Below are 12,370 nucleotides of genomic sequence, written 5' to 3'. Positions count from 1 at the left end.
GCTGGCAGCAGTTACTGACTGCTAGGACCCTGCTTTGTTTAAAATGCAGATGGCCAGGCTGTTCTGGCAGGTGCTGTGATTCACTGGGATGAGGAAAGAATTGCAGCATGCATTCTAGCTTCCTGGGTGGGCCACTCCCAGCCAGCCACACATGGAAATCTGTACACTCAAAGCTCTCGTGCATTTGTACATAAACCCTATTGTCTGTCTTTCACGGAGAACAGGGCTGTCATCTGACACCGTGCTGAGCTTACAGTAATGAGGTTAATGTGACTGGAACTGTCCAACTGCTGGACAGAGTGGCCCTCTGTTCCCCTCCAGGACAGCGACCCACCTCTCAGGACCTGCTGGGAAGTCCAAGTCGTGCCAGGGGCTTCAATGCCTTCCCAGCATTTGTTCTCGGCTTTAGGAAACAGGAGCGCATGCTGGGTAACAGTGGCCCTGCAGAAGCCAGAGCTGGCACGCTAAAGGAGCAGCCTGCCTCGGCACATTTTTCATTCTTCTTTGGGTTCCTTTTCTTTCTCAGGACAGGAGTTACGAACCAGATCCCCATGGACTTCCGGCTCAACGCTGTTACTGGGTTACAGGTAATTCTCACAGAAGTGTTGATTAAAGTTAAAGGGCTGAGCTTCCTGTCCCAGATGAACCCTCCGTAGGCTGACCCTATTTCAGCTCTGACTGTTTTCACCTGGGGCTTCCAGAAGGCAGGCGCCTGGAAGGAGCCAGCCTGGGGAGAGGGGACCCAGAAGTCACAGCAGCACAGAGAGAGAAGCTGCCACCCATAGGGAGGAGCCGCTCAGAGCTGCTCAGCCTCCAGGAGGCTTGGGTCTACACAGGACTCCAAAAAACAGCTACTCTGGATCTGAACGTGTGACGTGAACAAAGCACAGACCCTTTCCGCACGGATTTCTGATACTGTGTGACAACAAATCAGAAAGCCAAGATTGGCATGGGGCTCTGGGAGCCAGAGCCGGGACCAACTGGCCCTGGGAGGGTGTGAGAGGGCACAGGGATGAGGAGAGAATGGGGCTGAATGGTGCAGGGGAGGGATCCAGAGAGCGGAGTACACTGGCTGGAAAAATGGAGACGCTCATGCTGACACCTTTGGCCTCGGCATACTTCAGGGGTCAAGTGGAGTAACTGGGTCACCCCAAAGTGCCAAGTTCCTGCTGTTTTTCCATTACAGCTATTGTAATGAGTTCTCAGCTCAACTACGGGGCCAAGGGAACTAACTACTCTAGGCTCTCGGGTGGCACTCGGAACCAGGTGCCTGTTTCTGCAGGGGAAAGCCAGCAGACTTGAAAAAGCCCACAGCACTTTCCTGGAAATCCCTTGGAGAAATGAGATTCAGACAGAAGCTAGGACAGGCAAGGGGGCCAATGGGACAACCAATGGCAGGCATGTCCCCTGGAATTCCCTTGGCAGAGAAAGAAAAGTTCCTTGTCAAATGAGCCATGTCAGCCCCAGGACACTGGACAAGGGCTCACCTAAGGCACTGCACAAGAGGAATAATTCTGTCAGGTATGGTGGCTGGCACTCAGTGGTAATCCCAGTACTTGAGAGGCTGAGGCAGACCACAAGTTCAAGGTCAAGATGGGCTACATATTCAAAAACCAAACCAAGCCATATGAAAAACATTTCTAGGGCGCTGGAGAGATGATTCAGTGGTTAGGAATACTGGCTGCTCTCCTATAGAAACTGGGTTCAAGTCCCAGTACCCATGTGGCAGCTTAACTGTCCGTAACTCCAATCAGACGCCCTCTTCTTGCCTCTGAAGGAATGGGGGACACAGGCACTGCACAAACATACAAGCAGGCAAAACACCAACGTACATAAAATAATAATGAAAAAAATCACAACTCTGGGCTGGAGAGATGGCTCAGCAGTTACGAGCACCCATGTGGTTTAGTTCCCAGCCCCTATACTGAGTGACTCACAATTTCCTGAGACTCCAGGTAAGAATTCTAGCATCCCCTTCAGGATTCTACAGGCACTTAACTCACATGTACATTGGCCGACTCCATAGCCTTGAGCAACCTCTCTCAGCCAGAGAGAGCCTATGTCACAGGGCTCTAGGGCCACTCACTGGGAGAACCTTGTGCGTTTCTTTGCAAGAACTTGGCACAGAGAAGGAGACTAACTAATGAATGCTTGCCATTATGATGATTAATAGTGGAAATGAGATCCAACAGGAATAGACTGGTCAATAACTCACGATAGGCAGATGCTGCATATTGTGCAATAACCAAAATGTTTTCTTGAAAACTGTCGAAGAACTCAATGAAACTGCCTGAAGTAAAAAATACATATATCCTACACACACACACACACACACACCACATATGTATGTATGCATGTATTTATGAATGCCATAAGGTCAACTCTGATAGAAGTGACTGCCTAGCTTGTAAAATCTATGAAGAGGCCAGGAAGAACGTGAAGAAAAGGGAATGGAGTCTATAGCTACATAGTAGCATCCAATCCTCTAAGCTTGCCTGTTTCTCTTCTCTCATTTTCTACAGTGACCCTGCATCACTTCAGAGCCAGGAGACAATTGATGCACTCTGTAGGATAGCACCAATGAGAAAGGGATGCTCAGAATTCTGTGACCTGCTTCAAGAAGCTGTGGCTCCAACCCCCACACGCCCCACCCCCTACCATTGTCTGCAGCTGGCCCTTCTCAGAAGGACCAACTTCCCAGTGAAGCACTGATTTCCTTAGGTTCAAAGCAGAGTCTGTATATACATACAGAGAAAACATGCAAAAGTAAATTAAGCTGAAGCTTAACTTTAAAAAAATAATGGCGCTAACGGGGATGGGGACTGGCTCAACTGTAGGGGGTTTGCCTGGCATGCACAGATCTCTGGGATTGGTCCTCAACACTGCATGTCAGTAATCCCAGCACTAACAATGGTCAAAAGCTCAAGACTGGGTGAGCAGAATGGTTCAGTTCAGCAGGGAAAGGCACCTGCTGCCAAGCTTGATAACCTGAGTTCTGGATCCCACAAAATAGAGAAAACTGTCCTCTGACCTCCACATGTGTGTCATGGCAGGCACACACACATAAATAAATGAAAACAATTTTTTTCTTTTGGTTTTTCGAGACAGGGTCTCTCTGTGGCTTTGGAACTTGCTCTGTAGACCAGGCTGGCCTCAAACTCACAGAGATCCACCTGCCTCTGCTTCCTGAGTGCTGGGATTAAAGGCGTGCACCACCACTGCCCAGCATGAAAAATACCTTTAAAAGTTTAAGATTATTATCAGCTACAAAGCAAGTTCAAGACCAGCCTATTCCATATAAGATACTGTCTCAAACACACAAAAAGCCTGAGGCAGCTGGGGCTGGAGAGAGGGCTAGGAGGCTCAGAGCACTGGCTGCCCCTCTGGGCTTGCATTCAGTTCCCAGCACACATGCTGGCTCACTATCATCGTGCAAGCAAGCAAGCAAGCAAGCAGGAGGAACAACCTCAGTGCTGGAAATGCATCAAGGCGTGTCCTGCACCGGAACCTGGTGAGAACACGGGTGGGAAGCGGGTCTGCAGGGCAGGGGCTGCTAAGACAGTCAGATGAGCGCTGGGGATTTGGAGGGTGCTGGCCTGAGGTCTGTGGAAGCCGTGTGAAAGATGGTAGAGAGGGAAAGCGGTAAGGGAAAAGGTTGAATGTAGAGACACCAATACACTGGAGAGGACAGGAGGGGGGGGGGCACTGAGGATGAAGGAGAGGAAGGAGGCAGTCCACTGCTCAGTACTGGGAGGCCACCGGCCCCCTGCTGAAACCGAGGTCAGTCCCTAGGTGTGGTCTTCTGCCCCAAGGTCTTTTCCAGCTCCTGCCCATTCTCTATAAACACAGCAGACACCAGCTGCCCCAACCCACCCCAGAGAACAAGAGAGTATGAGCCTAGATTGTAGCTGGGTCCCCAGGGGGAGGCTGAGTGCTGTCCTTTGGGTGGGTCTGCCTCCGGACCAGTCTAGAGGGACAGTCCACAGGAAGTTGCTCAAAGCCTTCTCAACTCAGGGAATTCTAGGGTGGAGCCCTGCCATCTGCTGAGAGATAGAGCCACCTAGTGGACAGAAGGTGCCAGACCCTCATCCTCCTAGCCCCATGTTCAGGCTTTGGCCATCTAGGCAAAGACAGCAGGACACACGAAGAAAGTGGTAAGAATTTTACTGGAGACCCGCTCAGACTCATAGGACAGACAGAAACACAAGCTCCTGGCCTAGACTATAGACTAGATTGGGTTCTATTAATAGATGGTTGTGTGTGGTTTATTTATAACAGAGAAAACCAAGGAGGCTTCAGAACCTTCCATGTTTGGGTGCATCCTGACCTCAATTCACAGTCCTTGAGCTCCCCAGAGTCTGTGGACGTAGCATTTGTTCCAAATGGGGAGACTTCCGGAGGCAAGGGGCTCCTAATGGGGTGACTTCCGGAGGCAAGGGGCTCCTAATGGGGAGACTTCCGGAGGCAAGGGGCAGTCCACAGGGCACTAGCAGCACAGGTCCTCTATCCTTTGTCTGATATGATTCTTCCCCAACCCAGGAAACCCACGCCACGGCAAAGAAAGTATCTATGGATGCCACACACCCAGGAAGCCCAGGTTCCAGAGTGTCTATGGATGACCACAACCACCTAGGTTCCAGAATGTCTATGATGGCCACACCCACCTGCCTATAGCCACTTCTGGCCAAGTCAGCAGTTGTGGAACCCAGGTAATAGTTGGGTCACTGTGATCTTTTTTTTTTTTTTTTTTTTTTTTTTTTAACCTCCCAAGTGCTGGATTCACAGGGGTGTGCTATGAATCTAAGGTTCCATGGATGCTAGGCAAGCACTCTACCACTGAGCTACATCCTCAACCTTAACCTTCTTAAACAGTTTAGCAGACTGCATTGTATTCTCAATTGTTGGTCTAGCAAAGTGAGTTTTCATACGTATATGTATATATGGTTTATTAAAATAAAGTCTCCTATATTTGAGGCTAACCTTGAATTCTTGCTAGGATTAAAGTGTGCACTAACACGTCAGCGTAAATAATGTAACTTTAAAAACATGTTTTATTATTATTTCTAAACTTATGTCTATATGTGGGTCTGTGTATGTGAGTGCTGGTGCCTATAGAGGCCAGAGGCATTAGATTACACTGGAGTTGCAGGTAGTTGTAAGTTACCTGATATGGGTGCTGGGAATTGAACTCAGGTCCTCTGCAAATGGGGTACTTCTAACTGCTGAGCCATCTCTCTGGGCCAATATATAATCTCTAGGCCAAGTGGATATAACTCAATAGTAGAGTGCCTACCTAGCATGTGCAAGGTCCTGGGTTTGAACTCTGGTACTACAAAACATATTTTCCCCTTCTTATTACAAAATAATACAGGCACAACATCCAAAAATATTTTCCAAAACTTGCTAGCTTGGAAAGTGAAAGTCCACTATGAAAATCCACATCCAGTCAATATGCTCTATTGAGGGGCGCAGGTCAGTGGCAGAGCACAGTTTAACATGCATGAGGCCGCAGGACTGGTCCTTGACTCTACATGCACCATTTTCCCCTAGTAACAGGCCAGTATGTACCTCACTGGCTTTTCTGTATACGTGTGCAATTGAATAGATGTGGCAGGGGACATGTGGTGGGTGCAGCCTACTCTGACATGGTTCCACAGCTTCTTTACTTTTCCCGTTAAGGGCATTCCACTAGAGACATCTGTACAGAGACTCAGAAACTCAGTGGCTCAGGATCATATGGACAGATGTCTAAAGTTTTCTGGTGAACCTGGCTTAGGAGCTAGAAGAGGAGAGTTCAGGCCAGCCATGGGGAAGAAAAGGACTCACCCAAGAAACAGATGTATACACACTTGGCTGTGGTGCTGGTTAGCACACAGCACACTTGGGCAGACGCGCCTGGGCTGCTCTGAGTTAGCAGAGGCTCCCTGGAAGATTTCTCTGCCAAGCTAGCTGGACCACACCCAGCCCCTGGATCAGGGCTGAGCTCACAACATGCAGCATAACCAGGGGGGAACCCCAACGTGCTGGACCTGCTCTCCCTGCTAGCAGCCTCAACACAGCAAACACACTGTGCTCTGGTGCTGGACCTGCTCTCCCTGCTAGCAGCCTCAACACAGCAAACACACTGTGCTCTGGTGGCTGCCCCTGCCTGGATTTGCCTGGGCCGCTCAAGTATCATATAGTACAAAATCCCAACCAAGCATGGGAAGACCAGAGAAGGAGCGCAGAGAGATGCTGTTCAGGATGCTGTGCCACAGTGTCAGGCTGCGCTTTCAGAAAGGGAGAGCCTCCACAGCGGTCAAGCCACACGGAGCTGCCCAGCAGCCTCGTCTGAGTGACTCCTGGGCACCTCTGTGTGGTCAAGGGCAATGACTTACCGCTTCCGAACCACTGCCTGCTAACAGGAAGTAGCAGAAGCAACCTCTGTCAACTGTCAAATGATGTGCATCCTCCCTGGGCACAGCCCCTGCTGTTCAACAAACACCCATGGACTTGTGACCATGGGAATCCTCAGATGTGGGGGCATCAGGCCCCTTGAACTATCCCTTCCTGCTAGTGGCAGACCCACCAGTCACTGCACAGCTGTGCCCCACAGAGACAATGCTGTCACAACACACTGAGCAGTTTTGCTGTCCCTGAACTAGGAGTTGAGAGGACAGAAGTCAGGCTGGAGGTTAAGGGGTGCAATGATCAGACCCTCTGAGGTTACACAGGCCCCCAGACATAACTATCCCCTTCTTCCCCCAAGCCTGGGAAGGGATGTACCACCTGCCTTGTTAGGGCCTTGACTCCCATCTGAGAAGGAGGTGGACCAGACAGGAGGCGGTTAGTAGATGAGAGGGAACAAGAGCATCTTTGTCCTTCCCTAGACTCCCAGATCAGCCCTTCAGCTTTGTGGACAAGCACTGTTTGGTGCACCGGGGAGGGCTTGGCTGGCGCCCGGCCCTTGACTCACCCTGGTCGATGGAGTGCTGTGGCAGCTGACTGAGCTGGCTGCTGACTACCCCCGCGTAGGTGCGCAGGAATTCTTCCTCGCTGGTGGTCAGCTGCAGGATGAGAGTCCTGAGGTGAGGAGAGCCCGTGCCTGCTCCCCAAAAGGCCTCTGCCCGACCCCACTAGTTCCTCCCTCTCGCTGCTTGTCCTCTCCCTGGTGAGGCTGCTGCGGTTTCCCAGCAATCACACCCTGCTTCCACCCTGAAAACCAGGCCCCTGAAGCTCACATGCCCTGCCGCTCACTTTGAATCTAGATCACTGTCTATTCTGGAGCAGAGCAGGTACGGAAGTCAGGCCCTGGCCAGACACCAGCAGCCAACCAGCCGTTCCCAACCCCTCCATTTCTTTTCAAAAGATGTCCCTGCGCCTGCTGGTCTACTGCCGTCCTCAGTGGCCACCCTGCCCAGTTGCCCCTCACTTGCTCCCAGGACAGAAGCCTCTCTGAGGTCACTGAGTCCCCACAGTCCCTGGCTCAAAATCAACCACAGAGTGGAAAGACTGTCTCAGCAATGCCCCCAAATTGAACACGCTGGTCTCTACGCTTGGGGAGCCTGGAGGCCCTGCAGTCCTCTCCCAGCTGCTGGAGATTCAGGAGGTGGCTGCCCCACCCCCTTCAGGGTTGACTGACACCTCTGGGCACTCACATTTGACCCCATCTTCCTCAGCATGAGCAGCACACGGACCTTCTGTTGGATGTACATCTCCTCCGGACTCTTACCGGGTGCTCCCTCGCGGTTCATCCCCCTGGCCCAGCTCTGGGGACTCCTGTAAGGAGACAAGAGTCATGGAGACACCCGTAGGTGACGCCCCCGATCTTAAGTAGTCCCTCCCTGGTAGGGAGCTCATGTCGGACAGTACAGAAGTCACAGGAGAGGTGGTGGTTCTCAGTAGCTCTTGACCTGAGGCCCAGGCAGCATGGCTGAAGAAGGGTCCTTGCTCCAGAGCAGAGGCTACAGGGAACAGCCAAGATTTCTGTTAGGAGCCACAGGAGAGGTGAGGCAAGAAGCCCCAAGAGCGCTAGGATTTAATGCAGGTAACATGCATAAGAAATAAAAGGAATTGATCAGAGATGGCTAGTTGGGCCTTTGGCTCAGGAAACTGTGAGATCAGTGACAGGCACCCAAGGCAGTGACAGCACCCTGTGCAAACGCCCCTTCTGAAACTCAAGAGGCCAGCTCCTGGGCAAGGCACAAGGAGTCCCTCTCTGGGGTGGCTGGTCCAGGGCTATGGAGCAGAGGCACTACTAGGGTTGCTGCTCCCCTCACAAACCCACCCCACCTGTTAGAGGGTAACCCTGAAGGCAGCTGTGAAGGCCAGCGGCTGTGTCCAGGTGTCTCTGGCCTGAGCTCCAGCCAGCCCCAGAAAGAGAAGCCCGGAGCCTCCTTCTGCAGAAGGAGCTGGGGGAGAGAGGCAGGATCTAGGGGTTTGGGTTACACACTTGAACTCCTGGACAAGTCAGAAATAACGCAGCAGCTGGTGGGGTGGAGCCTTAACAGCCCTGCTACCAAGAAGCTGCACTCGGGGAATGAGGGAACCCTGCTGGCAGGCTAAGGACACTCTTTACACCCTCTACTCCCAGTGTCCCATAAGTCCCAGACAGGGAAATGCTGGGCAAGGCAATACTCCACGCCAAGGGCGTACCCGGGAATGTGCCAGAGCCTGGGCAACAGCTCCTGAGAATCTACTCGTCAGCTGCTAAATGGCCTAATGGGGCCCTCGCCCCGAAAGCCCACACAACAGGTTAAAAACCTGGCCAGCTGAGACGGGCTGATGTCATGTCTGTCTGCATATTTGTCACAACACAGGACCTCCTTCTAGAGTTTTTGTACCTAGCCTTGGAGCTCTAGAGCCCAGACTCCTTACTTCTGTGGTCTGCTCCTTCCAACTTAGCCTGGGCTCGGAAAAGGGCCAAAGTGCTCACTAGGGGCTGGGAAAAGGCACAGTGGCCTTGAGCACAGGCTCGGGGCACACCATCCTGCAGGCCCCCCACTTCCTGCAGAGCCCAGCAGGACAGCAAGGCCGTGGGGCAACTCTCCTTCACTGACCTGTCTGTCCTCTGTCTAGCTCACGCACCAGCGCTGCTGGTCTGGGGATAGACCGCACGTGGCTTCATGGTGACCACTGCCTGGACCTTAAGTGTGGATGCTGTGGCCTACATCTCCCTGGTGCCACCATGGTCTTGGCCTCATAGCCCACTCACATCTTCCACTGTCCTTTCCCCTACAGAGTGGCTAGAACAATCTACATAGGTCAGGAGAGATGACTCCCCTCCCAGCCTACCCCCTACCCCAGCCTAGTCCTACCTGAAAATCCATTTCCTAGCCTGGCTGGTTGGGAGGCCAAGTGTGATCAACCCTGTTCCTCCTGCAGCCCAGCTCTCCCTGCTCTGCTGGTCCGCCTCTGCATAAGTATCCATCACCTAAGCCCAGAACTGGCTTCACCTTGGTCTCAAGGTACCTTTCCAGGGGGCCAGTGCCATGCCTCCATCTCCTGTCACACAGCCCTGTCTCACAGCCCTACTGAGTGCCTTACTGGAGCGTCTGCTTATTGTCTCTTCCCTTTCCTGCTGTGTCTGTTCTGCTTGGCCCTGTCCTCCCAGAGCCTGGTACCCAGCAGGATCTTAGTAAGTACTGCCTACCTGACAGAATGGAACAGGGGAGCAGTCTTTAGTGTCTCAGATCCCCCTCTCTATTCTACTGATGCCGATTTGGAACTGATGTCATTGTATTAAGAGACTTAAGTACTAACCCACAGTACCACAACCAAATTTTACTTTCCCAAAGGACTCTCCCTCCACAAGAAGTGTGGCCTGAGCCACTGCAACCTCCAGCAAACATTGGAAGTATTCCAAGAAGCCCTCAAACTGGGAGTCAGAGCTCCCGAGCAAAGTCTTCCAATTCTGTCCTGTGCTCAAGGACTAGCTAGTTCTCAGTAGGCCATGGCCTATGATAGTGCATGACATGCAAGAGACCAGCCACTAGGTGCCGCCATACACAAAAGTTTCCGGGGTGTTTCGGCAACCCAAGGCGATTTCTGTGGCTAGTCCCCTGGGAAGCTCTCACAAATGACACTCCATTCACAGTGGGTCCCAGGAACTCATCTATTCACTGAGATTGCTCCTATAGGACAGGGTAAGCTACACCAGTGCTTGCTGGAGGAACATCCCTGTGGAGTCATTTCACACGGGGTCTGCGTTGCTGAACTGTCCCACAGCTTTACCCTTCCACACCTCTACACTGGCCCCTAGACTGGCGTATCCCAAAGTTCTCTTTGCTGCTGTAGTCCTGCTGTGAGGTCTTGGGATTTGCAGCAGCCAGGCTCAAATGGGTGTTTGGAGCCAGGTCATTCTTACTCTAACACACTTGCCTGGCATAATCTATTTCCTAGATTTCATAAGAATCCCGACTTAGCACTTCTCAAAAGTCTTGTCATCTCGTGTCTGTTTACAGCCCTTTATTTACTTACGTGCATGTTTGTGTGCTCACCACGGGGCACATGTGAAGGGCAGAAGGGACGGCTGTGGGAGTCATTTCTCTCCCAGGGCCTGAACCCGGCTTCAGAGAGCTGGTGGCAAGCAGCTCTGCCCACTGGGGTTAAGCTCTACGTTGCTGACCTGCCTCGCTCGCTGCCTGACGGGAAGGAACACCCAGGGCTGGATCTGGGATAGAAAGTGGAGCACAGGTCCCTGCCCTTCACATTCCAGGCCAAATGCTCTAAGAAGCGTCCTAACTGATGTAATTCTGTCCTAATTTGCAATGAGGGTGTCAATGAGAAGAAAATTAATAATTGAAGAGAATACGTCATAATCATCTCAGACAAATGGCTGCTGCTGTGCCGCAAGCATATTACAGAGTACTGGGATTTGTTGTCTATCCAGGCAAATATGTCATTAAATTTTCATAACAATTCTGTCAAATACTACAGTAATGTCACTGGAGGATTCCTATTTTCCTTGCTGGGATCAAGAACTGGTCTCCATTAAAATGTGCTTAAATTACATAAGCTCAAACTGCAATTAATTTACATACTAATTATTCATTATGCTCAGACCTAAGAATCAAGTAATGATGCATCTCAGTAATAACTCCAGCTATTCCTACACCAGCCCTTCCCAAACACAGGGCAGTGCGTCCCTTCCCCCAGACAGACCGCAAAAAGGAAAATGGAAACAACAGGCAGCTGTCAATTATGCAAATGAGCGGGAGGGGCAAGGTCTGTGGTTTTGATTTTTGTGGTGGCAAACCACACGGTGTGCATGAAGTGGTGTCATGCCAGAAAGTCCCATTGTTGGAATAAATACAAATACTGAGGGTCACGGCACATACATAGTAGACCCCGCATGCCCATGCAGCTGCTGGTTCTGAGCCTGCCCCTCTGCTGCAGGGAGCATGGCTGCTCAGCAAACGTCAGGGTCCCCAGTCACTACGCAAGCCACACAGGGAGAGAACTCTGAGGATCACCAGCTGAGCAGGGCACCGAGGAGTGGGAGACATCAAGGACAGTGACGTCACATTCCCACCCATTCTCTGCAGACCTCCATGGGCTGACTGATGGCACTTCAGAATTAGGAGAAGCCAGGAATGTGACCCGGATTGTTGGAGGCTGGGAGGCTAGGGCTGCCTGTGTGGGTTTCTATCAGTGCTGATAAGGGGCCTGACGAGCTGGCCTCCCTTTGACCTGTTGAGTGGCCCTGAGTACAAGTCCAGCCCTTTGGCTCATTTTTATTTATAAACCTGAATCTAATGCTGTTTGCATACTCACGTTTACATACACATTTTTAAAAAGGTATCATCTTATAATCATAGGGGTCTTGCATCTGCTTTAAAAAACTATCAAGTAAACCCAAGCTGGGCTGGAACACAGGATGGCCCTTCAGGATCACAAGGTTTGCTGCCCTATGGAGTCCACCCTCTGCCTTTCATTTTGTCCATATTAAAACATACTAGGAAAGCCAGGTGTGGTGGCTCTTCCCTGTAATCTCAGCGGTTGTGAAGTAAAGGCAAGTGGACGCCATAAGCTTGAAATAGCCTGGTCTACACACTGAGTCCCAGGCCAGCCACAGAAAGACGGCAGCATACTGTGTCAAAAACCCAAAACAAACACACACCATGACAGCTGGGCATGGAGACTCCTGTCTGTAATCCCATCGCTAGGGAGGCTGAAGCATGGAGGTTTCCCTCTAGTTTGGAGCTACTTTGGGCTATACAATGAGTTTCAAGTGTGCCTGGGCAATAAAATGAGAACCTATGTCAAAAACATTTTTTGTTGTTTTGTTTTTTTTTGAGACAGGGCTCTCTCTACATAGTTCTGGCTGTCCCGGAACTCACTTTATAGACCAGGCTGTCCTTGAACTCAGTGAAATCCACATGCCTCTGCC

General features: G+C 51.3%; 1 protein-coding gene across 3 annotated transcripts in view; it reads right to left on the bottom strand.

Moving 5' to 3' along the window:
• Ctnnbip1 (catenin beta interacting protein 1) overlaps window positions 1-12,370 on the bottom strand; it is a 49,759-nt gene that overhangs the window by 12,221 nt on the left and 25,168 nt on the right. For all 3 annotated transcript variants that reach the window (XM_051173877.1, XM_051173876.1, XM_051173878.1), the window contains exons 2-3: window positions 7,638-7,758; window positions 6,956-7,046 (exon numbers count right to left, since the gene is read on the bottom strand). In XM_051173877.1, the coding sequence (XP_051029834.1) occupies window positions 6,956-7,046; window positions 7,638-7,733 (187 nt within the window). In that variant the 5' untranslated portion in view covers window positions 7,734-7,758. The remainder of the gene's footprint in view (window positions 1-6,955; window positions 7,047-7,637; window positions 7,759-12,370) is intronic.

This window comes from Phodopus roborovskii, unplaced genomic scaffold (genome assembly GCF_943737965.1).
Source record: "Phodopus roborovskii unplaced genomic scaffold, PHOROB, whole genome shotgun sequence".
Classification (NCBI taxonomy): Eukaryota; Metazoa; Chordata; class Mammalia; order Rodentia; family Cricetidae; genus Phodopus; species Phodopus roborovskii.
The sequence above is the reverse complement of the archived record's forward strand: the minus strand, read 5'-3'. Positions and strand labels throughout refer to the sequence as shown.